A 24,689-nucleotide genomic window follows, 5' to 3' on the forward strand; every position below is an offset into this window, starting at 1 on the left:
CTATTCAATCAATCAATCAATCAATCAATCAGAATAGAGCTGGAAGGGACCCTGGAGGTCTTCTAGTCCAAACCCCCTCCTCCACTCAAGCAGGAGACCCTATAACATCCCAAACAAATGGTTGTCCAATCTCTTCTTAAAAGCCTCCAGTACCCACAACTTCTGGAGGGAAGCCATTCCACTGTTTCATTTGTCAGAAAATTCTTCCTTAATTCCAGGTTGCTTCTCTCCTTGATGAGTTTCCATCCGTTGCTTCTTCTCCTGCCTTCAGGGGCTTTGGAGAATAGTTTGACTCCCTCTTCTTTGTGGCAGCCCCTGAGATATCGGAACACTGCTATCATGTCCCCTTTATTTATTTTATTTTATTTATTTTATTTATTTAATTTTGTCATAACAATATACATAAGCATCACACAAAAAGATTATATAATATGTAAACATATATATGATGAGAAACAAGGAAGTATAAGCATATATATATATATATATAGGGAAAGAAACAATAGGACAGGAACGGTAGGCACGTTTGTGCTCTTATGCACGCCCCTTAAAGTCCTCTTAAGAATGGGGTGAGGTCAACAGTGGATAGAATAGAATAGAATAGAATAGAATAGAATAGAATAGAATAGAATTTTTATTGGCCAAGTGTGATTGGACACACAAGGAATTTGTCTTGGTGCATATGCTCTCAGTGTACATAAAAGAAAAGATACGTTCATCAAGGTACAACATTTACAACACAATTGATGATCAATATATCAATATAAATCATAAGGATTGCCAGCAACAAGTTATAGTCATACAGTCATAAGTGGAAAGAGATTGGTGATGGGAACTATGAAACGATTAATAGTAGTGCAGATTCAGTAAACAGTCTGACAGTGTTGATGGAATTATTTGTTTAGCAGAGTGATGGCCTTTGGGAAAAAACTGTTCTGGTGTCTTGTTGTTCTGGTGTGCAGTGCTCTATAGCGATATCTATAGGATATATCTATATCTATATATAGCGATAGATAGATAGATAGATAGATAGATAGATAGATAGATAGATAGATAGATAGATAGATAGATAGATAGATATAGATATAGATATAGATATAGATATAGATATAGATGATATAGATATAGATATAGATATATAGATATAGATATATATCTATAGGATATATCTATATCTATATATAGCGATATATCTATAGGATAGATTTTGGTTAAAGCTTTTGTGGTTAGCAGAAGAGACCACGGAGTCAGGTAATGCATTCCAAGCACAGACAATTCTGTTACAGAAATCATATTTCTGCAATCCAAATTGGAGCGGTTGACATTAAGTTTAAATCTATTGGTAGCTCTTGTATTATTGCAGTTGAAACTGAAGTAGTCATTAACAGGAAGGACATTACAATGGATGATTCTATGAGCTAAACCCAGGTCCTGTCGAAGGCGACGGAGTTCCAAGTTTTCTAAACCCAGGATTTCAAGTCTGGTGGGATAAGGTAGTCCTTCTTTTCTCTAGACTGGCCATACTAGTTCCTTATATGGTAATTCTGTCTTCAGAATTTTAATTCTGAAACTGGGAGCTGGGAAGAAGACAGCATATGTGAGTTTCCAAAAAGCTAGATTAATATCTTGGGGACAGAGTGACCAGAAGCCCATCTGTCAAGAGTGAAGTTCAACCCAGGAAGTTCTTGGCTTGCTTTGCCAATCACTTTCTCCTTCCAAAGATTGAGAAAAGCACAAGAGAATCGACTGACCTTGACTAGATCCTAACTGATAAAGAAGGTTGAATTAAGGAAGTGAATCGTCGGAGGAATGTGCTTTGTCACGCTGGAGGGTTTGATGATATTAAAGGATTATAAATCTGAATGTACGTTTCTTGGCTTGGAAACAAAGGGGATTTTCAGAAGCTCAGAGCAAGAATAAGAGAGCTAGTGGGGAAAAGGATACAGAAGAACAATCGAAAGGGATCTTGGAGGTCTGGTGAAATCCAGCAGGTTTTGGAGAACCAGTTGCGGAAATTTTGAGTAGTTTGGAGAACCAGCAAATACCAACTCTGGCTGGCCCCAGAGTGGGGCAGGAATGGAGATTTTGCAATATCCTTCCCCTGCCACGCCCACCAAGCCACACCATGGCCACCAAGCCATGCCGACATAATTGGTAGTAAAAAAAATTGGATTTCACCACTGGTCCAACCCCTTTCTCAAGCAGGAGACCTCAGACCTGGGGTGTCCAACCTTGGAACTTTAAGACTTGTGGACTTCAATTCCGGGAGTCAGGTTTAGGGATTCCTCTACTAAGTTCAAAATAAAAGAAAATCAGTAACAAGACCAGAAATATTTAGGTACTGACAGAAGAGGACATTTGCAGCTCAGGGTTGACCTGTGGGGTCCTTGCTGTTCTCTGAGCTTGGTGGTTTTCTTGCAGATGTTTCCTTACCTAACTACGGAAATCTTAGAAGGGAGTGGAGTTTGTGGAGAGGAGGAGGAGGAGGAGGAGGAAGTGGGGGGGAGGACTTGATACTCTCTAAGCTTGTGGAGATGATTATCCAACTAGGGAGCGTCATCAGTGCTAGAAGGGAGGAGGGTTTGCGGAGGAGGAGGAGGAGGAGGAAGAAGGAAGGAAGAGGGGAAGGAGGAGAAAGACGGGGGGGGGGCTCTTCGTGCTCTCTGAGCTTGGTGGTTTTTTTAGAGAGTTTCATTACCCAACTAGGGAATGCCATCAGTGCTAGAAGGGAGTAGGGTTTGCAGAGGAAGAGGAGGAGGAGGAGGACTTGATACTCTCTAAGCTTGGTGATTTTCTTGGAGATGTTTCATTACCCAGCTAGGGAATGTCATCAGTGCTAGGAGAGAGTGGGGAGGGGAGGGGAGGGGAGGGGAGGACTGTGGGGACCTTGGTGCTCTCTAAGCTTGGTGGTTTTCTTGCATAACTTTCATTACCAAACTAGTAACACGATCATGCTGATGATAGCTTGTTTGGCAATGTCTGCAGGAAAACCACCAAGCTCAGAGAGCACCAAGGTCCCCGTATTTTGGTACTTTGAGGGAGTTTAAGTCTCTTGAGAGGGACAAATTGCTTTCTCAGGTCCAGAAAGATCATTGATGGCATGGCTGAATTTTTACGATTATCTCCGAATCTGGGAGAAGGAGGAGGAACCCGAGACTAGTCAGCCTGGCACTGATACTTGCCGAGAGTCTAGGCGAGGTCATAAAGAGAGAGGTGGGCCATCAGCTTGGAAGCCCTAGAAGCACAGCTTGTGAAGAATAAATCTTAGCAGATCGTCGATCTGGTAACTTCCTTAATAATACTGTGGACAGAATAGAGATTGATACCCGAAAAAGAATTCACAGAGCAACGCTCAGCAGTGGTTCCTTATGCAGGGCTGCTTAGGCACAAGGGGAAGCCCTGGGCTTGACAGATTGACAGAGTTGGAAGGGACTTTGGAGATCATTTAGTCCAACCCCCCACTCAAGTAGAGACCCTGCACCATTTCTGACAGATGGCAGTTCAGTCTCTTCTTGAAAGCCTTCAGGGATGAAGCTCCCACAACTTCTGAAGGCAACTTCTGGTCCATTGGTGGATCGTTCTCACTGTCAGGAAATTCCTCCTTATTTCCAGGTTGAATCTCTCCTTGATCAGTTTCCATCCATTATTCATTGTCTGGTCTTCAGTTGGAAAATAGCTTGACCCCCTCTTCCTCTCTGTGGCAGCCCCTCAAATATTGGAAGATTCTATCCTGTCTCCCCTGGTCCTTCTCTTCACTAGACCAGCCAGGCCCAATTCCTGCAACTGTTCATTGTATGTTTTAGCCTCCAGTCCCCTCATCATCCTGGTTGCTCTTCTCTGTACTCCTTAGCTTCTACACTTCAATAGTCCCAAAGGTGCTTTTTCAGGAGGCAAGTGGACTTTCTGGGTTTTTTCTTTGAAGACATTTCGCTTCTCATTCAAGAAGCTTCTTCTGCCAACCAATTGTCGGCAGCGTCAACTCTGTCACCTACAACATTGCAAAACATCTAACCACCTTATTGGCTCCTCTAGTTGGCAACACCACCCATCACATCAACAATTCACAGGGTTTCACCAGTAGGTTTTGGAAAGTAAAACTGGACCGGATGAGGCCATGGTTTCCTGTGATGTGACTTCCCTTTTCACCTGCATTCTTTGAAGAAGCTTCTTGGATGAGAAGCGAAATGTCTTCTAAGAAAAACCAGAAAGTCCAGTTGCCTCTTGAAAAAAAAATCCCTTTGGGGCAACCATGGATGACTGAGAACTCCACAGACATCCACACTTCAACAGAGCATTAATTATGTAGATTAAGAGACCGGAGGAAACTGTTCTCATGGCAGGATAGTTCATATAGTTAGTCCTTGACTTGTGACCACAGCAGAGGCCAAAATTAAGTGAGACTTAAGTGAGTTTTATTCCATTTTACCACATTTCTTGCCATAGCTGTTAAGTGAATCACTGCAGTTGTTAAGTGGGTAACATGGTTCTTAAGTGAATCTGGCTTCCCCATTGATTTTGCTTGTCAGAGAGTTGCGAAAGGGGATCACGTGACCCCCCGGACACTGCAAACCGTCGTAAGTACATGCCAGTTGCCAAACAACTGAAGTTTGATCATGTGACACCAGGGTGTAAGTGTGAAAAGTGGGCCTAAGTCCCCTTGTAACTTCAAACGCCAAGGGTGGGACGCAACTGACCGGTTGAACTGAAATGGCTAAAACAACAAAATAGGTTTATGTCAGTGGAGATTCTCCATTGTCCAGGTTGTGGGTGTCCCAAAGGCGCTTTCTTTCAAGAGGTAACTTGACTTTTTTGGTTTTCTTTGAAGATGTTTCACTTCTCATCCAAGAAGCTTCCTCAGTTCTGACTGAAGGGTGGAGGATGGAAGGATTTATATTCCTTGCAGTCGCCTGGTCGTTAGTGCTCTCTCTGAGAATTGTTGAGGCCACTTGGAAGTTTATTGGTGCTCGGTTGTGGTTGTAATAACAATAGCCATAACCCTTAGACTTAGCTACCGCTTCACGGTGCTTTCCAGCCCTCTCTAAGCGGTTTACAGAGTCAGCCTTTTGCCCCCAACAATCTGGGCCCTCATTTTACCCCCCTCGGAAGGGCTGAGTCGACCTTGAGCCAGTCAGGATCGAACTGACTGGCAGTCAGCAGAATTAGTCTGCAATGCTGCAATCTAACCACTGCACCACCAGGGCTCTGTAATTTAAGAACTGCCTGTATTTTTTACTGGCTACAGCAATGCAGCAGAAACTCTGCATATGCTCAGAGAGCCTCCCTCCGGCTGGTCACTTTATAGGAGTAGTAAGCTGAACTCACCCCTTTGCTTCAATGGATTTTTCCCGGGACAGAGACACTGGTTCCAGGTTTCCCCATAAAACCCACGCCACCCTCCTCCCAGGGAGCTCCCACTCAGCTCTGGGGTTCACATGGCCTGCAAAGGCCCCATTTGTGGCTCTGATGCTCCAGACCCTGTTTCCAGAAGCTTCTCCTGAGTTCCTGAGAAGGCTGCTTGCAAAGGAAGTCACCGGAAGAAGAGCCAAGCAATTCAAACGCAAGGCAGGAATCTCTGAATGGCTCTTTGCAATGAAGGTGCCCGGATTTGAGAAGCACAGGGCCTCTGGTGGCTCAACAGACTAATGCAGTCTGTTATTAACACAGCTGCTTGCAATTACTGCAGGTTCAAGCCCCACCAGGCCCAAGGTTGACTCAGCCTTCCATCCTTTATAAGGTAGGTAAAATGAGGACCCAGATTGTTGGGGGCAATAAGTTGACTTTGTATATAATATACAAATGGATGAAGACTATTGCTTAACACAGTGTAAGCCGCCCTGAGTCTTCGGAGAAGGGCGGGATATAAATGCAAATAAAAAAAAAACTTTGGAAAGAAAGAAGAATGTAGAATCCTAGGAAGGGATCCTGGAAGGGACCTCGGAGGTCTTCTAGTCCAGCCCCCTGCTCAAGGCAGGATGAAGGAAAGAGGTTGGAAGTAGTCTGGCCCTGCTTTCCTTTGGGATATCTGTTCAACTTATTTGTCTGGTCTAAGCCGTAGCATTTCCTGGTGGTCTCCCATCCAAGTCCTAACCCTGGCTCATCTCTGTGTGCTGAGCCTCCTCCGCCTGTGTAAAACCACGGTGCCCTTCAGCCCCCCTCAGGGCAAGCAACCAACTTGTGCTTCTCGATGCCCCATAAGATGCCATCTGGGTGGACCGATTCATCCGATGCGTTCCTGCTGCCAGGGGTCTCCGGGTTTTAGGCCCAAGAGCCAAATTCGCCCACAGGAAGCACTTACAACCATTGTAGCCTCCCCACGGTCATGTGACCAAAATTCGAATGCTTAACCACTGACTCATACTTACGACGGTTGCCGTGTCCGGGGGGGGGTCACGTGATCCCCTTTTGCAACCTCCTGACATGCAGGTTCACTTAACAACCACGTCACTAATTTAACAACTGCAGTGTTTCACTTAACAACCGTGGCAAGAACGGTCGCTAAAATGGGGCAAAGCTCACTTAAGAACCGTCTCACTTAGCAATGGAAATTTTGGGCTCAATTGCAAGTTGCAACTCAAGGACTGCCTGTACTCGGTCTAACTTTTTCTACTTCGTAATACACTCTGCTCTGTTTGGTAGATTTGAACCCTCCCCCAAGCACCCTCTTTCGGGATTCTGGGGGGCAACGGGGGGAACTCCCCCCCCTTCCAGTCTCCACAGATAAGCAGGCATGCAGCAGCCCAGCCAGGCTGAGTCAAAGCCAAGGAGGGGGGGGGGTTCAATTGGGTTCCGCAGAGCCCCAGAACAGGCGGAGCTTAGATCATGCGGTCAACTCAGCCTGGAGATCCACCGGAGGAAGACTCGGTCCTGCGGGGGCAGGGGCGGGGGACTTCGGTGGGCCTCTCCACCGCAGCTTCCGGGCCCCCCCCCCTTTCTCTCCAGCCCCCCCTCCCCCGTCAGCCCCCTTCCCCTCCCCGCAGGGCCCAGACTGTGCTGAGTTGCGTAAAGCCGCTTCTGCCAGGGCAGGGCAGGGAGCTCTCCAAACAAAGCGGCTGTGGGCACATTCAGCTCTTGCCACATTGCTGACTGCAGGGCTGCCAAGTGACCTCTCACACACCCGCAGGAGTGGCCAAACCCATCAGCCACAGCAAGCGGAGGGGAAGCCGCAAGATCACTCGGGAGCCAGGAGGGAGTCAGGCAAGATCAGCCCCACGTAAATTGCACCCCCCCCCTCCTTGGCTTTGACTCAGCCTGGCTGGGCTGCTGCATGTCTGTTTATCTGTGGGGACTGGAAGGGGGGGAGGGTCCCCCCCTTGCCCCCCAGAATCCCGAAAGAGGGTGCTTGGGGGTGGGTTCAAATCTACCAAACAGAGCAGAGTGTAAGAAGTATTACGAAGTAGAAAAAGTTAGACCGAGTACAGGCAGTCCTTGAGTTACGACTTGCAATTGAGCCCAAAATTTCCATTGCTAAGTGAGATGGTTCTTTGCCCCATTTTAGCGACCGTTCTTGCCACGGTTGTTAAGTGAAACACTGCAGTTAGTGACGTGGTTGTTAAGTGAACCTGGTTTCCCCGTTGACTCTGCATGTCAGGAGGTTGCAAAAGGGGATCACGTGACCCCCCCACCCGGACGCGGAAACCGTCGTAAGTATGAGTCAGTGGCTAAGCATCTGAATTTTGTTCACGTGACCGTGGGGCGGCTACAATGGTCGTAAATCACTTTTTTCAGTCCTGCTGTAACTTTGAACGGTCACTAAGCGAACTCTTGTATGACTACCTGTATAGTGACTTGACTTATGACTGCAATTGCGACTGGAAACCTCTGTTGCTAAGCAAATGAGGTTGTTTTAGTTCTTCCCAATTTTATAATATTTTATGATATCAGGTGGTGTTTTTTTAAAGCGAATCCCGCTTCCCCCACTGACTTTGCTGGGAAGGTGTCACCCGGCCATCCTCAGGTGACCTCTGGACGTTGCGTCCGTCATAAAACCACTCAGGATTCTGTGAGAGCCACCAGTGCAAAGATCCTCCATATAGGTCACTTCATTCAGTGCCATCTTAACTTGGAGTGGTCGCTAAACAAGCACTATAAGTCAAGGACTACCTGCATGATAAAATGATGATGCACATTCAACGATAAAATAATGTAGAAGGAAAAAGGCCCATATTTTAAAAAATGCCACCTCTGAAAGCCCAGGAGGCTGGTCAGCTGTAGTTCTGCCAATCCGTCCTGTCTTTAGACGGGCCTCTCTTGAGACCCAAGTGGCTGCCCAGATCACCCGGTGGGCCTGGATTGCTGGTGGGCAGCCACTGGGGGAATCCACCCAGAAAGATCACGGGATCACAGTCCTCGGCTGCATTAACAGAGGGATAGAATCAAGACCAGGTGAAGTGTTAGTTCAGGGGTGAAACCCAGCAGGTTCTGACCAGTTCTGGAGAACCGGTAGAGGAAATTTTGAGTAGTTCGGAGAACCGGCAAATACCATCCCTGGCTGGCCCCAGAGTGGGGTGGGAATGGGGATTTTGCAGTATCCTTCCCCTGCCACGCCCGCCAAGCCACGCCCACAGAACCGGTAGTAAGAAAATTTGGATTTCACCCCTGTCTTAGTTCCACTTTCTAAGGCCTTGGTAAGTACTGTGTCCGGTTTTGGTCACCACAATGTAATGTCACAGTTGAGACTCTGGAAAGAGTGCAGAGAAGAGCCACAAAGATGATGAGGGGGCTGGAGGTTAAAACATATGAAGAAGGTTGCAGGAATTGGGGCAGGGGGGGAAATGCTACCGGTTCGGACCGGTTCGGTCAAACCGGTAGCAATGGCAGCAGGTGGTTCAGAGAACCAGTAGCGGCGGCAGCATGAGGCTCCGCCCACCCGCCTGGATGTTGTTATTTCCTGGTTTTAACCAGGAAGTAACCTGTTTTTTACCCTCCGCACATGCACAGAGGGTCCAAGTGTGCACATGATGTGCACGTGTGAGAGCGGATTGCACATGATGCGTGCATTTCCGAACCGGTAGGGAAGGTAAGTAGATTTCACCCCTGAATTGCCGATGTAGAGTTTAATGAAGAGAATGATTAGGGGAGACAGGATAGCAGCCTTCCAATATTTGAGGGGCTGCCACAGAGAGGAGGAAGGGGGGTCCACCTGTTCTCCAAAGCACCAGGAGAGGCAGCACAAGAAGCAATGGATGGAAACAAATCGAGGAGAGAAAGCAACCTGGAATTAAGGAGAAATTTCCTGACACTGAGGACTATTAACCAGTGAAACAGCTTGCCACCAGAAGTTGGGTGCTCCATCACTGGAGGTTTTGAAGAAGAGACTGGAAAACCATCTGTCTGAAATGGTATATAGGGCTTCCTGACTGAGCAAGACTAGAAGATCTCCAAGGCTCCTTTCCAACTCTGTTGTTCTGTTATTCAGTAATCACAGACCATGCTGAGCTGTTACCCTCTTTGTGCCTGTAAAGGATGCCAAGACAGTTGCCTCCCTGGCTGTTCCCACCACCTGGATGTCCAAGATCAAGGACTGTGGCCCAGAGAAGAAGTCCTTCCTGCCCAGCACCCATCTTGGATTTTCTACACACCAAGAGTCATTCTGTCTCTCAGGAGTTCATCTCATCCAGGTCACCTTCACCAACTCACTTGCAAGTGAGAAGGAAAAACAGCAACTCACCCAACTGGTTCTTCAAATCTTCAAGTGATCACTTTTCAGCAATTGGGGGATATGGTAAAGGATCCAGATGTCAGAGAAAGCAAAAAAACTGCCCTGCATTGATTTCTGGATGCAAACCGAGAAGGTGGCCCAAATCCATTTATGGTATCTGTGGTTGGATCCAGCTCAAAGCTCCTTTCCTGCACTGAGACATTCCCTTTCTGTGCTCCTTGTTGTATCTCCAGAGGCTTCTGGAAAGCCCACCAGCAAAAGTGAACCCAGCATCCTTCTTCTCCTGGAATCTGAAGCATAGGAAGATCACCGTGGTCATTCCAAGCCATCTTGAAAATCTTCTAAGCTGTGGTCTCCTGGCTGAACCACAGAGTATCAAGATAGGGTGCTGGCATGACAGTTAACCACCAAAGGTCTTCTTGGGCCTGTCCTGTAAATCAGAGGTCCATAGATACATCCTCCCACCTTTTAGGTGTACCCCAATATCTCACTGACCCTTTGAGCACCTTCTCCATTGTGTGGACACCAAGAGCTGCGTCCTTCCATCCTTCTGGCCCACTTTTCCTGCTATCTCACTGGCTTCTCTGAAATGCTCCACCCAAGAGTTCATTGCAGGAAGCCACCCGCGTCCACTGCCAGCAGCTGTCCATCACAACCCATGGGGAACTCCTTGGAGGTGCGTTGTGGCCAAAAGCTCTGCCCAGATGCTGACCAGCCTCCTGCTTCTCCCCTGGAAAGCCCCGGCCGGGCTGAGCAGGAGCCATGCCAGAAGGCTGTAGGATCCACCGAAGCTGAGGAACCCAAGAGCTGATGCCCAGCAGGTGGAGTGAACTCTCCTGGCACGTTCAAATCACCTGGCCAGTTGGCTGGTCAGTTCCAGTCTGCTGTCTGAGCTGGCAGCTTCCTGGTTTGCATGGGGTGGGGGGAGATCGGCCGTGACACCTGATTCCTTGCAATTGCACAAGAGCTGAGAGCCGCTTGCTCACCAGGTGCCCGTCTTCTCCCTCCCCTCCCCTCCGCCCTCCCTCCCCTCTGCCAGCCACACCTGGGAGAGCTTAAAGCTTGGCCTGAGGCAGGCCGGATCCCACAGCTTTCTTCAGACACAGCCACCATGACGCCCAGGAGAGGCAGCTGCCCCCTCCTCCTCTTCTCCCTGGTGGGGCTCCTCACGACCTGTGCTCAGGAGCCTGACTCGGCCGGACAGAACACCACAGGTGGGTGGAAGGGCCGGCCCTGCCCAGCTTCCCCAGGAGAAAGAAGAAGGAAGCCTCCTTCTCTGGCTGCCCCCAGAGCAGGCCGCTCTGGGGATGCAGGTGGGTGGGCTGGGGGGGATTCCATGGGGCACCTGGGTGAACAGAGGGCCCTCCCCCACCCCATCCCCTCTACTGGATGGCAGCAGTGGGGGGGAAATGCTCACCAGCCCTGGCAAGGGAGGCCCAGTCGCCAGGTGGCGCCCATGGCTCAATCTCTGTCCCGGGCCTTTTCCAGAAGTCGCAGAGAAAGCTGGCACCTGTCCCCAGGCAGAGCTGGAGGTGCCCAATGGGAACTGCACGGAGGAGTGCCAGTCCGATGCCCGCTGCGAGGGGAACCAGAAGTGCTGCCGGACAGGATGTGGGACTTCCTGCCAGATTCCAGACGGTATTCACAGAGGGGTCTTGACGGTTCCAGCTGCTCTTCAGCTGGTCAACTTGGGTTACTAAATCAGCCTCCTTCTAGCTTTGCACAAAATGCTGAATCACAGGCTGGCAATTGACCGGAATGTGTGCAATGAGTTAAGACATACGCTCGGGAGCACAGACAGACACCACTGATGTGGCTGTAGGGACGTGATCTGGGAGGAAGTGGAGCCTGGCACTGATCTGGAGGAGGACATCCAGATCATGCCAACTTAGAAAGCTCATTTAGCCCATTGAGCACCGTGGGCAGCCCCCGTGGGGATGCTGTGGCTCATGGAACCACTTCTCCTCCTGCATTTCTGCCCTCAATGTGATCTCCAAGACCCTGGGTTTGCCGGCTGCTATCATGGAGTCCAGGAGCTGTTGATCTCTTGAATTGGTCAGTCTCCAAGGCCTTCTGGGCAGCGCATGCTCCCAAAGACATTGTCCAAAAATTGGCCAACTAGAAGGTCCATGGGGGGAGCCGTCTGCTTGGGGGGAGGGGTCCCTGGTGCTTCTCCTGAGCAGCTGGTTCTGAATGGCTCCGTTGGGCTCTCCAAACAGAGAAGATCAAAGGGACCACCTGGCTCCCTGAAAGATCTTCTCCCTTGAAACAGAGATTTGGGACGAGGGCCAGGAGGGGTCAAGAGGGACCCCTTGAAGGGATCAGAATTGTGCTTGATGGGCATTTGCATTTGATGTGTGGGAGGGGACACTCTCTATGGCTGGACTCATTTGGTGGCAGAACTGGCATTTGATAAAAGTGGGGAGGAAACTACCATATTGATAAGTTCTAAGGCTTTCAATAACTAACCTCCCTTTAGTTGTTGTTGTGAGGGGTCCTTGGTGCTCTCTGAGCTTGGTGGGTTTCTTGCAGATGCTTCATGACCCAACTAGAGAACATCATCAGGGCTGGAAGAGAAGGGGGGGTTGTGGAATGGAGGAGGAGGAGGTGGAGGACTGTGGGGCTCCTTTTAGCTCTCTGAGCTTGTTGGTTTTCTTGAAGACATTTCATGACCCAACTAGGGAACATCATCAGTGCCGGAAGGGAGGGGGTTTGGGGAGAGGAGGAGAAAAAGGAGGGGGGAGGACTGCGGGGCTCCTTGGTGTTCTCTGAGCTTGGCTGTTTTCTTGCAGAAGTTTCATTATCCAAACTAGGTAACATCATCAGTGCTTTGTTGGTTAGTTGTTGTTATTTAGTTATTTAGTTACAGATCGTCCTCAAAGCATAACGGGAATTGGGACTGGACTGTCCATCACTAAGCAGTGTGTCATAAAGTGAGGGCGTGCAAGAGATGCCAGTTGGGAGGAGAATTCCAGAGACACCCCACCCCCCGTAAGCCCCATTTAGCCCCATCGTAACTTCAAGCAACTGCTGAATGAATGATTCTAAATCAAGGGCCGTTCGTTCTTTAGAACCGTGATGTAGGCATCAATCTTACAACCATTGTTGGCTGCTTCCCAATCAACGTGAAAGGTATTTAGCTATCTCCTGCATGTTTATCCTGCTTTCTAGGCAACGGTGAGATCTCAGTATTTCGCACCTCTTTACCCAAAGGGGGCAAAACCCTCCAACTCACCAACTGTGGTGTAGGGGTAGATGGGCTTTCAGAAGCATCTCCCAGGCAGCTTCTGTAAGGGGGCATGTGGGTGAGGCCAGAGGGCCCTGCTACCCTCATGCCAATCCCAGGTAGAGAAGCCAGCATCAGGGAAGAGCGGGCAGGCGCCTGCTGGAAATGGCCAGGTTCTGCTGACCACTGGACCCTTCCTCAGGGACAGTGGTTGCGAAACCTTCAGGGTCCTCAGCTGCTGGTCAGGTGCCCCATCTGAGCCCTGCTACAGGACCTTCCCTTTCCCCCAGCCGGACTTCCTGCCAAGGATGAGACCGTGCTGGCTCCTTGCAATTGGTTGCCAACCCAAAAGGGAACTTGGAGGTCTTCTAGTCCAACCCCCTGCTAAAGCAAGAGACTCTATACCGCCCCATATAAATGTCTGTCCAGTCTTTTCTTTAAAACCCTCCAGAAATCCCAGAACATCTGGAGGGAAGCCGTTCCACTGCTTGATTGTTCTCACTGTCAGGAAACTTTTTCTTAGTTCTAGGTTGCTTCTCTTCTTGGTTAGTTTCCAACCATTGCTTCTTGTCCTGCCTGCTGGTGCTTTGGAGAATAGTCTGACCCCCCTCCTCTCTATGGCAGTCCCTCAAATATTGGAAGACTGCTTTCTTGTCACCCCTGGTCCTTCTCTTCATTAGATTAGCCAGGCCCAATTCCTGCAACCTTCCGTTGTATGTTTGAGTCTCCAGGCCTTTAATCAGTGGTGGGATTCAGCCGGTTCTGTCCAGTTCAGGCGAACTGGTAGCTCCGACTGCGGTAGGCCCCACCCACCCACCTGGATGTAATGCCATCCTATTTAGCCACATTTTGGAGGCTGTGCACACGCGCGAGCAAAGAGCATGCATAGAAGGCCAAGCATGGATGGAAGGTGGCACTCATATTTGCGAACTGATAGGGAAGGTAAGTGAATCCCACCTCGGCCTTAAATCCTCTTCGTTGCTCTTCTGTGCACTTTTTCCAAAGTCTCAGCATCTTTTTTGTAATGTGGTGACCAAAACTGGATGCAGGATTCAAAACTGTATGGAATACAGGGGTGGCCTTAGTAAGATTTTATAAAGCAGTACTAATACTTCACGTGATTTTGATTCTATGTCTCTGTTTATGCAACCAAGGATTTTATTCGCTTTTTTGGCTGCTGCCACACACGGCTGGCTCCTATTCAAGTGATCTTCCACAAGGACTCCAAGGTCCCTCACACAGTGACTGGTTTTGAGCCAGAGTTTGCCTAATCTCTAATTGTAACTTTGGTTTTTGCTGCCCAGGTGTAAAACCTGGCTTTTCTCCACATTAAATTTCATTTTGTTGGATAGGGCCCATTGATCAAGTCTGTGTGTGTGTGTGTGTGTGTGTGTGTGTGTGTGTGTGTGTGTGTGTGTGTGTGTGCATGGTTGTCTATGTGTCTGTGTGAAGCTGTACCGGCAATGAATGCAAAACTCTAAAAACAGGCAGAACTCTGATTGTGTTGTTGCTGCATTTGCCTCCTTGTGTTTTTTGGACCGTGCTCAACAGATTCCCTGATAGATCCCTGTCTGGGATCCTTTGATTTGGGATCCTATGCTGAGCACAAGGTTACTACTCTCCATGGCCTCAAGCAAACAGACTCTCCTTGTTTGGTTCACATTCAGGGTATTTTCTGAATCTACTTTGAACTAAATAATAGTCGCAGCCTCGTTTCCCAGCTTTGCCCCACCCTCTGCTTCTTCTCCCCAGAGCTTCCCTCTCTGGTCTGTAAGCAACAGCCCACCCTCTTCTCTCCCCCCAGCCTGGAGCTGCTCCTCCATGGGCCTAACTGGGCATTAGGGGTGTGGGTGGCCCAGATGCTGCTGGCATGCTTTCCCAAAGGTCAGAGGCTCCTGTGGGATCGGGCTAACTCTCCCTTCTTTGCAGAACTGTGAGGCTCTTCCTGGGACATGCTGTCCTTTCTCTGGCACAGGGAGGAGAGGGCTTCTCCTGGCAGGAAAACCCAGCCTGCCATCCTTCCTTTCCCAGCTGAGTCAGAGCTGAGCGGAGGCCAACGCAGCCTCTGGGTTGTCTCCAGATCTGTGTTTCTCCTGGGCGGCTTCCTCCGGTCTGAGTCTGGTTTCACCTGCATTCCTACCATGGGAAGAAGAAGGAATGGTGGGTGGAAACATGGCTGGGGGGTGGGAAGGAGCTTCAGAAGAGCCTGGCAGGATGACATCGGTGCCAGGACTGGGGTGGGCTGGGCTAAACTGGCAGAGGCTGCTCTCCTATTCCAGGTACAGCCGGAAGTCCTTGAGCCCTTCTAGGAAGTTGGCTGGGAAAAAAACCGCCCACAGTTGGGCCTCTCACTCTGGCGCAGAGGAAGCCACTCTCAGAAGTAAGAAACTGAAACTGCAGCCACAAATATGCAGAGAAGACAGGAAGACCTTCCGCCTTCTGCCTTAGCTGAGAAAGCAGCTACGAAACCCCCTATCTGCTTGCCAAGAAGGTGATAAATGGGGGAGGGGGGTTTAAAGCAGGAAGGATGCATTTCCGAAGGATTGGCAGAGTCAGACCAAGGTTCCCTCCCCAGAGGATTGCCCCACCTGGATCACTTTCTGGGTCCTTCGCACACCAACCCCAGAGGTCAGTCCGTCTCCAGAAGAGGAGGAAGGCTCAGCAAAGATTCCTGGAAGCTTCCGGAAAGAGCACAGCCTCAGAGTGGTCTTCCTGAACCGCGGCAGCCAGGACACCCAGACAGGAGGGACCTGGGAGCTACCACTTCCAGACTTGATTCTCTGAGTGGGACTGGGAGAAGCCACCAAGGTTACCAAGAAACACAGGTAGAGGAGCAAAGGTGATGAACATGGCTCATCCCATGTCGGGTGCAAAGAAACAGGGCCCCAGGTTAAGTTCCAGTGAAGTTGATTTATTGCTCACTACACAAACCTAGTCATCTAACAGTCAGCACTAAATTGGTGCTCGATAAGAATCAACAGAATTCAAGAAGGATTTGACTTGGACCATTTATGGAGTCCAGGCTGGTTCCTCTCTTGACTCCCCATCTGTTTCAGTCTCTCCTTTTCCAACATCGGAAGAATAGTTAACCAAATCCAGCCACCAAGCTGGGGAAGGATCCCATGAAGATCTCAGCTTGTAAAGAGGTGGCAAGTCAACTTCCCACTGTCCGGTAGCTTCTTCTGCATAGACAGCAATGTTCCTGAGCATACCAGGATGTGCTACTTCATGGTTCTTACATCATACCAGAACAGTTCTGCCTTTTGATGCCAGGCCTTGTTCGCATTTCTACAAGCAAAGGACAAGACTTCCTCGATGGCTCTTTGCAAGTCGTGGGAAGGTCCAGAAGCTGCAGTGTTCTTCTCGAATGGGGAAGTTTCTTCATACAGGAGCTGAGATGTTGTCAGCATTTCTCTGGCATCTTCTACGAATTCTTTGGGGAAGGAGGTTCCAGGAGGTGCATTTTTTCCCTCTTGGCCAAAAAACAATAGCGGACAGGGTGGGGGGCCTTGATGAGCAAACAGCAACTTCGTCCTGCTTGAATTCATCCCATATCTTTCCATCCAGACCCCAACGGCCTTCAAACCCTGACTCCAGATGTTGCCAGTACTGCCCTGGGTGTGATGCATTGTTGGGTGTCCTCAGCATCTGTTGATGACATGGCCCTCTGAACCAAAGACTGACCTCTTCCAGGTTTTCCATGAGACGTTAAAATGAATGGGGGAGGGAACCAAAATCTGGGGGAGGGGCTTCTGAAGGAGAGCCCATTGGGCCAATCTCTCCTTACCCACAACCATCAAATGGAGAAATCCACAGAAGAGCGAGGAGAACCACTGTTGCGCAGGGCACCCAATCCAACAGTGTCCAGGAGGACGCCGTGAGCAACAGTACGAAGGCCACCAAGAGGACTTTGCAGTCAAAGTGTCCAGGAGGACTCCAAGAGCAACATGAGCAACGGTACAAAGGCCACCAAGAGGATGGATCAGCTGCCCCCACCATCAACTGGTGGGGATCACTGCGGTCTGTCTCCCATATCAAGGCCGAACCCTGACTGACAGGGGACCAAGTAACCAGTGGTCCAGTACGGCCGGATCAGGGCGAGGTGATGGCACTGAGGCAAGGAAGTCTTTTGTATAAGTAAGTCTGCTCAAATGATGGTGAATTTTTGAGCTTGATGTATCGGGGGGGGGGGGGAAGGAAAATGCCTAACTTTACACACCTATGCCTGTGCATGCAGACACACACACACACACACACACAGGAAACAATTTTTTACATACAGGTAGTCCTCAACTTACAACAATCCGTTTAGTGACCATTCTAAGATACTACAGCAGTGAAAAAAATGACTTACGACCCTTTTTCACACTTATGACGGTTGCAGCATCCCCATGGTCATGTGATCAAAACTGGCAACTGACTCGTATCTATGATGGTTGTGCTGTGTCCCAGGGGGTCCTGTGATCTCCTTTGGTGACAACGGTGTTACTAACTGAACTTAAAAACCATGTCAAGAAAACTTGCAACATGGGGCAAATTTCACTTAACAAACGTCTCGCTTAGCAGCAGAAATATTGGGCTCAATTGCGGTCGTAAGCGGAGGGCTACCTGCATGCATTTATTTTTTTTAAAAAATTCAGGCCTATTGTGTACGTGAGCCTCAGGATCCGCTGTGTGCCACTTCCCTTCAGGCGCTGTGATTTATGTGAAAGATCCCTGCCGCCCGTACAAGCCCACTCCAGGTAGATCGGAGCTTACTCACCTGGGGTGGCTTCGGAAACAACTTTTCCGTGACAGCTGCAACCTGTTAAAACTGCATAAGACTCTAAAGATGATCAAGTTTCGCATGCTGGTGAAAGGTGAGCAGCTCCAGAGCCCATGGAGAACAAGGCGCGCTCTGTCTGTCTCTCTCTCTCTTGTGACTTCTGGAGGGCTGGAGGGCACGCAAGAGCACTCCGTCTTCTCCAGCAGCCTCCGCAGCCTCCAGAAACCACACGAGAACAGGGCAGGCTTTGAAGAACAGTTGTGGGTGTCATGAATGCTAGCATGTCACCCAAAATGTTGTGGCGTGTCACCTGGGACGCATGTGCCATAGTTCACTTTCTCTAGTTGAGTGCATCAGCCGTGTCCCTTCCTAAGATGGGACAACTAGCCGTGGCCATCTTGACACGGCCAACTCCCCAAAGGACAATCTGCTGCGGAAGAATTCCGCGTGATAAATGTTCCAAAATGGAAATAATGTAGAAGAAACTGGGGTGGAAAACATTTATCGCGTTGAGTTCTCCCACATGGATTGCTCTGCAGTGAGTTGGCCGTGGCAACATGGCCGTGGCAAGTTGGCCATGGTGAAATGTCCATGCTGAGTTGACCACAACAAAATGGCCACAGGGAGTTGGCTGCAGCAAGTTGACCCTCCTGGGCTGGCCAGATTTGGTGATGCTTCTCCACCCTTTAATGTCAGCTGCTCTCGTTTCTGCTGATAGGAGGCGTCTCCTGAAACTTATTTTGCTTTTTGCAACAAGCAGCTGTTTGCAGGGCAGTCTGCTTGTGCTGGGTGCTCCGTGTTGGTTGCCGGTGCCTGTCCAGCTGAACCCGAACAAGGTTTGGAAGCCCCTTGTGGCTTAGAGCCAGCTGTTTAGGGGGGCTCGCCCATCCCCCAATCTGGATGTTGTCCAGAGTTGCAGACGAGACCTGGAATTTCTGCTGCAGAGGCTGAAGCAGGCTGGGCTGCCGTGAGTCTGGGTAGCCACCTTGCCAGAATAGTAAGAGTAAGAATAGTAAGAAATCACCAAGTTGCTCCCAGCCTCACTTCTAAACAAATTGTTGTCGTTTTTGTGGGCTGTTTAAGGCACGGTATGCCCAGTGCCCAGACTGGGCCAGACTGCATGATTTCTCAGCCTCTAGAGCACACAACAAAACAGCAGCTGCAGAGAGCAGGTGTGAATGAGCTGGGGTCAGACCCCAAATAGGCTCCTCACAGTTTAATTTAGTTTAGTTTAGTTTATTTAGATTTTTATACCGCCCTTCTCCCGAAGGACTCAGAGCGGTTCACAGCCAAAATAAAAACAGTACAATATACATAATAAAAACAATCATAAAAATCTTATTAAACATCAGGCCAGATTAAAACTATTAAGAACATAAAAACCCCAAATTAAATCAGAATATTAAAATTGCTAAAAATTTATTTTTAAAAATTTCTATGCCAGTCCTGCGTGAATAAATAGGTAGGTCTTCAACTCGCGGCGAAAGGTCCAAAGGTCAGGTAGTTGTCGCAGTCCTGGGGGAAGTTCATTCCAGAGGGTGGGAGCACCCACAGAGAAGGCCGTTCCCCTGGGGGCCGCCAGCCGACATTGTTTGGCGGACGGCACCCTGAGGAGTCCCTCTCTGTGAGAGCACACGGGTCGGTGGGAGGTAATCGGTAGCAGTAGGCAGTCCCGTAAGTAACCCGGTCCTAAGCCGTGGAGCGCTTTAAAGGTAGTAACCAAAACCTTGAAGTGCACCCGAAAGACCACAGGTAGCCAGTACAGTCTGCGCAGGAGTGGTGTTACATGGGAGCCACGAACGGCTCCCTCTATCACTCGCGCAGCTGCATTCTGAACCAACTGGAGCCTCCGGGTGCTCTTCAAGGGGAGCCCCATGTAGAGAGCATTGCAGTAATCCAAGCAAGAGGTAACCAGAGCATGAGTGACCATGCATAGGGTATCCCGGTCCAGGAAGGGGCGCAACTGGCGAATCAGGCGAACCTGATGAAATGCTCTCCTGGAGACGGTCGTCAAGTGATCTTCAAAAGACAACCGCCCATCCAGGAGGACGCCCAACTTGAGCACCCTTTCCATCAGGGCCAATGACTCGCCCCCAACAGCCAGCCGCAGTTGCAGCTGACTGTACCGGGGTGCCGGCATCCACAGCCACTCCATCTTGGAGGGATTCAGCTTGAGCCTGTTTCTCCTCTTCCAGACCCGCACAGCTTCCAGACATCGGGACAGTACTTCAACCGCTTCGTTGGGGTGGCCTGGGGTGGAAAAGTACAGCTGCGTATCATCAGCGTACAGTTGGTACCTCACCCCAAAACCACTGATGATCTCACTCAATGGCTTCATATAGACGTTGAACAGGAGAGGCGAGAGAATTGACCCCTGCGGCACCCCACACATGAGGCACCTCGCAGTCGATCTCTACCCCCCTGCCAACACCGAGTGCAACCGGTCAGAGAGATAGGAGGACAACCACCGATAAACGGTGCCTCCCACTCCCAAACTCCCCAGCCGGTGCAGCAGGATACTATGGTCGATGGTATCAAAAGCCGCTGAGAGGTCTAATAGGACCAGGGCTGAGGAATAACCCCTGTCCCTGGCACTCCAGAGATCATCAACCAACGCGACCAAAGCCGTCTCCGTACTGTATCCGGGCCGAAAGCCGGACTGGAATGGGTCTAGATAGACAGTTTCATCCAGGTATTGGGGTAGTTGGCGTGCCACCACACTCTCTACAACCTTTGCCACAAAACGAAGGTTGGAGACCGGACGATAGTTTCCTAAAACAGCTGGGTCCAGGGAAGGCTTCTTGAGGAGGGGTCTCACCACCGTCTCTTTCAAGGCAGCAGGGAAAACCCCTTCCAACAAAGAAGCGTTTATAATCCCCCGGAGCCAGCCTCGTGTCACCTCCTGCGTGGCCAGCACCAGCCAGGTGGGGCACAGGTCCAGCAAACATGTGGTGGCATTCAACCTCCCCAACAACCTGTCCATGTCCTCAGGAGTCACAGAGTCCAATTCATCCCAAACAGTCTCAACAAGACGAGTCTCCGACCTCTCCCCTGGATCTACCCAATCTTGATCCAACCCGTCCCGAAGCTGAACGATTTTATCGTGTAGATAACCACTAAACTCCTCGGCCTGCCCTTGTAAGGGGTCCTCCCGCTCCTCCTGATAAAGGAGAGAGCAGGTCACCCAAAACAGGGCGGCCGGGCGGTTATCTGCCGACGCAATGAGGGGGGAAACGTATAAACGCTTCCCTTCCCTCAATGCCACTAGGTAGGTCCTACTATATGACCTAACTAGTGTTCGCTCAGCCTCTGAACGGCTGGATCTCCAAGCACTCTCTAGGCGTCTTCTCCGGCGTTTCATCTCCCTCAGCTCCTCGGAGAACCAGTCAGTTCGCCGAGTCAGAGGCCGCAAAGGCACAACACGGTCTAGAGCCCCAGCCGCGGCCAGTTCCCAGGCCGCGACTAGTTCTTCAGCCGTGCCATAGGCCAGATCCTCGGGGAACGGCCCAAGCTCCATCAGAAACCTCTCCGGGTCCATCAGGCGCCTGGGACGGAACCAACGCATTGGTCCCGTCTCCCTGCGGTGTTGAGTGGCAGTCCGAAAGTCCAGATGAAGGAGAGAATGATCTGACCATGACAAAGGCTCGATGACTAGATCTCCTAAGTCCAGATCCGTCAACCACTGTCCAGAGATAAAAATCAGGTCCAGTGTGCTTCCCCCAATGTGAGTAGGGCCATCAACTACTTGAGTCAGGTCCAAGGCCGTCATGGAGGCCATGAACTCCCGAGCCGTCGTTGATGACAAGCCGGTCGATGGCAAGTTGAAGTCCCCCATGACCATAAATCTGGGGGTCTCCACCACCACCCCGGCAAGCACCTCCAACAACTCGGGCAGGGCTGTTGTCACGCAGCAAGGAGCCAGGTATGCGATCAACAAGCCCACCTGAACCCTATGACCCCACTTCACAAAGAGGGATTCACAACCGGCTTTCTGAGGTACAGTGGTCTCCCTTGGTTCTAGACTTTCCTTAATAACAACCGCCACCCCCCCACCCCTTCCTTTATTTATTTATTTTATTTATAATTACATTTTTATACCGCACCATCTCCCGAAGGACTCAGGGCGGTCCTTGGGCCCTCGGCTGATGAAATGCCCGGAAACCCGGTGGGCACATTTCGACAAGGGGAACACCCCCTTCTGTGCCCAACCAGATTTCCATAATGCCCATAAGGTCCGCCGACCCCCCCCCCCCGTATAAGATCATGAATCAGGGGGGATTTATTGACAACGGACCATGCATTGCACAGCATCAGCCGAAGGCCCAAGTCCAGAGGATTCTGGCCACTCAGGGAACGGGAGAAGTCTGGGAGGCCGGGGCGAGCGATCGCTTTTAAACAGCGAACACGTGCCCCCAGAGAACGATATGGCCTCCCACTTCCACCATATCTGCGCCTCCCACTTACCGTGCAGATGGAACCACCCTCAATAATAGGAACATAACCCTCCCCCATTACCTTCGGATCTATTGAAGAAATGCCGCGAGTGCACGCAGGAACTGGCTCCCTCCCCGACGGGTTCTCCCCAACACCCATCACTACCCTTTCCCCCTTAAAAAACCTCTTTAAAAAACCCCAAAAGTTCTTCTTGGACGCATGCCACCTCTCCGGGTCCCAAGACCCCTCATTGAGGTAGGCCCTCGATAAAAAGGAGGGCCATTCCCGCGAGATGGGGGAATCCCGCAGGCCAAGAAGTTCGATCGGAGAATAACGCATATAAAGCGAATCGGCATATGAATGAGTTCATCCCAGTCGACCTCGATGTTACAACAGTCCGGATTGAGCCAATCTTAAAAGAACCAGCGTCTGATGTCATTAGGATAGCAGCTCCTCCATGGTAGGCCCCCTTCAGGCTGATGGAAAAAAGTCATTGCCGCCAGCATTCTCCACCCTACAACCCACTCCACATGAAGGTGGAGGGGAGCAGGTCCAGGCAGGCCCCGGGGAGTAATCCAACCTCAACCGGGTCCTACCGATCTCACGACCCTGAGCTGGCAGTCCCGACCGTCTAAACCCCCCCCCCAAGCCCCAGAGTCCAGACGCCAAAAACAGAATCTAGAATCCAGAGTCCAGGGGGAGGGAAAATACTCCATGGCCGAGCACACCAATTCCTATCACCTTCCTCCCAGCTTGGTCCATTTGGCCCAAAAGTCCGGACCTCAGGCAAGCAGACAGCACATAAGGTCCAGATGGAAAAAACATCGAGGAGAAGGGGAGAAGAGGAGGTGGTTAGCCGAATCCAATCGCCGAGGGAGTTCCATCGCCGCCATCATCACCCAGAGGATAATCACGGTGTCAAAATGGGGGTGGGGGCACCTACAAATCCCTCCTGATTATTCTGCTCTTGCAGCTCCTGCCTGCTTTGTGAAGACCCTTCTGGTTCTTCCTGGCTGGGACTTTGAAGAACCCTCCAGGGCTTCTCTTGGAACAGTGAGTTCAAGACGCCCAGGCTGCGCCCACCAGCAGCAAAGACCCCCTGGAGCAGGGCCAGCAGATCCTCCCCAGGACTTTTGCAGGCTTCCTCTGATTCCTGTGATGTCCCCTCCCACCAAGGACTTCCCAGCTCACCCTTTGCTCTTCTCTCCTTGCAGGGAAAGCCGGGTCTTGCCCAAATGTGGACATGCCCATCCCACCTCTGGGTTTATGCACAAACACGTGTTCCATGGATTCGCAATGTCCAAGCAACAAGAAGTGCTGCAGAAATGGCTGTGGGTATATGACTTGCTCAACCCCCAGGCCCTGATGTGAGTGTCTTTGGTTCATGGGACACGTATGGAAAGGGGAGGTCTTGGGGTGCAAAGGAGAGCAGAGAGAGCCCCTCCCTGGGATTCTGAGCCCTGGTCCAGCAGAAGCCCCTCTCCCTAGATGAGGTGTTCTGGAGGGACACCAACCCAGAGCCTGGACCCACCAGCAAACTGCAGAATGGGGTGCAGAGAGAAGCAAACCCCCTCAAGGGGAAGGAGGAGGAAAGGAGAGAGACGATCTGGAGAAATGGAGGACTAGTGGGGACATGATAGCAATCTTCCAGTATTTGAGAGGCTGCCACAAAGAGGACCGGGGGGGGGGTCATCTTATTCTCCAAAGCCTTTGAAGGCAGGACAAGGAAAAAGAGTCTCAGAATTAATAGAATAACAGGGTTTATTTATTTATTGATTGATTTGATTTGATTTTTATACCGCCCTTCTCCCGAAGGACTCGGGGCAGTTTACAGCCAACATAAGAATGATTTGATAAATAGATTTAAAAACCTTTTAAAAATCTTATTCAATTTGGCTAACCCCATTTAAAAATTATAATAGAAAAATGATAAAAAAAAACCCAATTAAAAACTAAAGTGTATTAGGCCAGCCCTGCACGATGAAACAGAAAGGTCTTGAGTTCACGGCGGAAGGCCCGGAGGTCAGGAAGTAATCGTAACCCCAGAGGAAGCTCATTCCAGAGGGTGGGTGCCCCCACAGAGAAGGCTCTCCCCCTGGGGGTCGCCAGCTGACATTGTTTGGCTGACGGCACCCTGAGGAGACCCTCCCTGTGTGAGCGCACAGGTCGGTGGGAGGCTATCGGTGGCAGCAGGCGGTCCCGTAAATAAAGGGTTGGAAGGGACCTTGGAGGTCTGCTAGTCCAGCCCCCTTCTGGAGCAGGAGACCCCATACCTTTACAGGACTGTCCAGTCTCGTCTTAAAAACCTCCAGTGATGGAGCGCCCCCGACTTCTGGAGGTAAGTTCTTCCACTGGTTAATTGTTCTCACTGTTATGACATTTCTCTTAATCCCCTCTTTGATTAGTTTCCATCCATTGTTTCTTGCCCTGCCTTCAGGGGCTTTGGAAAAATAAATTGATCCCCCTCCTCTCTGTGGCAGCCCCTCAAATACTGGACTACTGCTATCATGTCTCCCCTAGTCCTTCTTTTTATTAAACTAGACATACCCAGTTCCTGCAACCGTTCTTCATATGTTTTAGCCTCCAGTCCCTTGATCATCTTTCTT

General features: G+C 50.3%; 1 protein-coding gene across 1 annotated transcript in view; it reads left to right on the forward strand.

Moving 5' to 3' along the window:
* LOC131195101 (uncharacterized) overlaps positions 1 to 24,689 on the forward strand; it is a 49,797-nt gene that overhangs the window by 23,015 nt on the left and 2,093 nt on the right. Inside the window, exons 5-9 of the mRNA XM_058176730.1 lie at positions 9,462 to 9,642; positions 10,606 to 10,872; positions 11,147 to 11,296; positions 17,576 to 17,743; positions 23,298 to 23,450. Coding sequence (XP_058032713.1) covers positions 9,462 to 9,642; positions 10,606 to 10,872; positions 11,147 to 11,296; positions 17,576 to 17,743; positions 23,298 to 23,449 — 918 coding nt within the window. The 3' untranslated portion in view covers position 23,450. The remainder of the gene's footprint in view (positions 1 to 9,461; positions 9,643 to 10,605; positions 10,873 to 11,146; positions 11,297 to 17,575; positions 17,744 to 23,297; positions 23,451 to 24,689) is intronic.

This window comes from Ahaetulla prasina, chromosome 3 (assembly GCF_028640845.1).
Source record: "Ahaetulla prasina isolate Xishuangbanna chromosome 3, ASM2864084v1, whole genome shotgun sequence".
NCBI classification, from domain to species: Eukaryota; Metazoa; Chordata; class Lepidosauria; order Squamata; family Colubridae; genus Ahaetulla; species Ahaetulla prasina.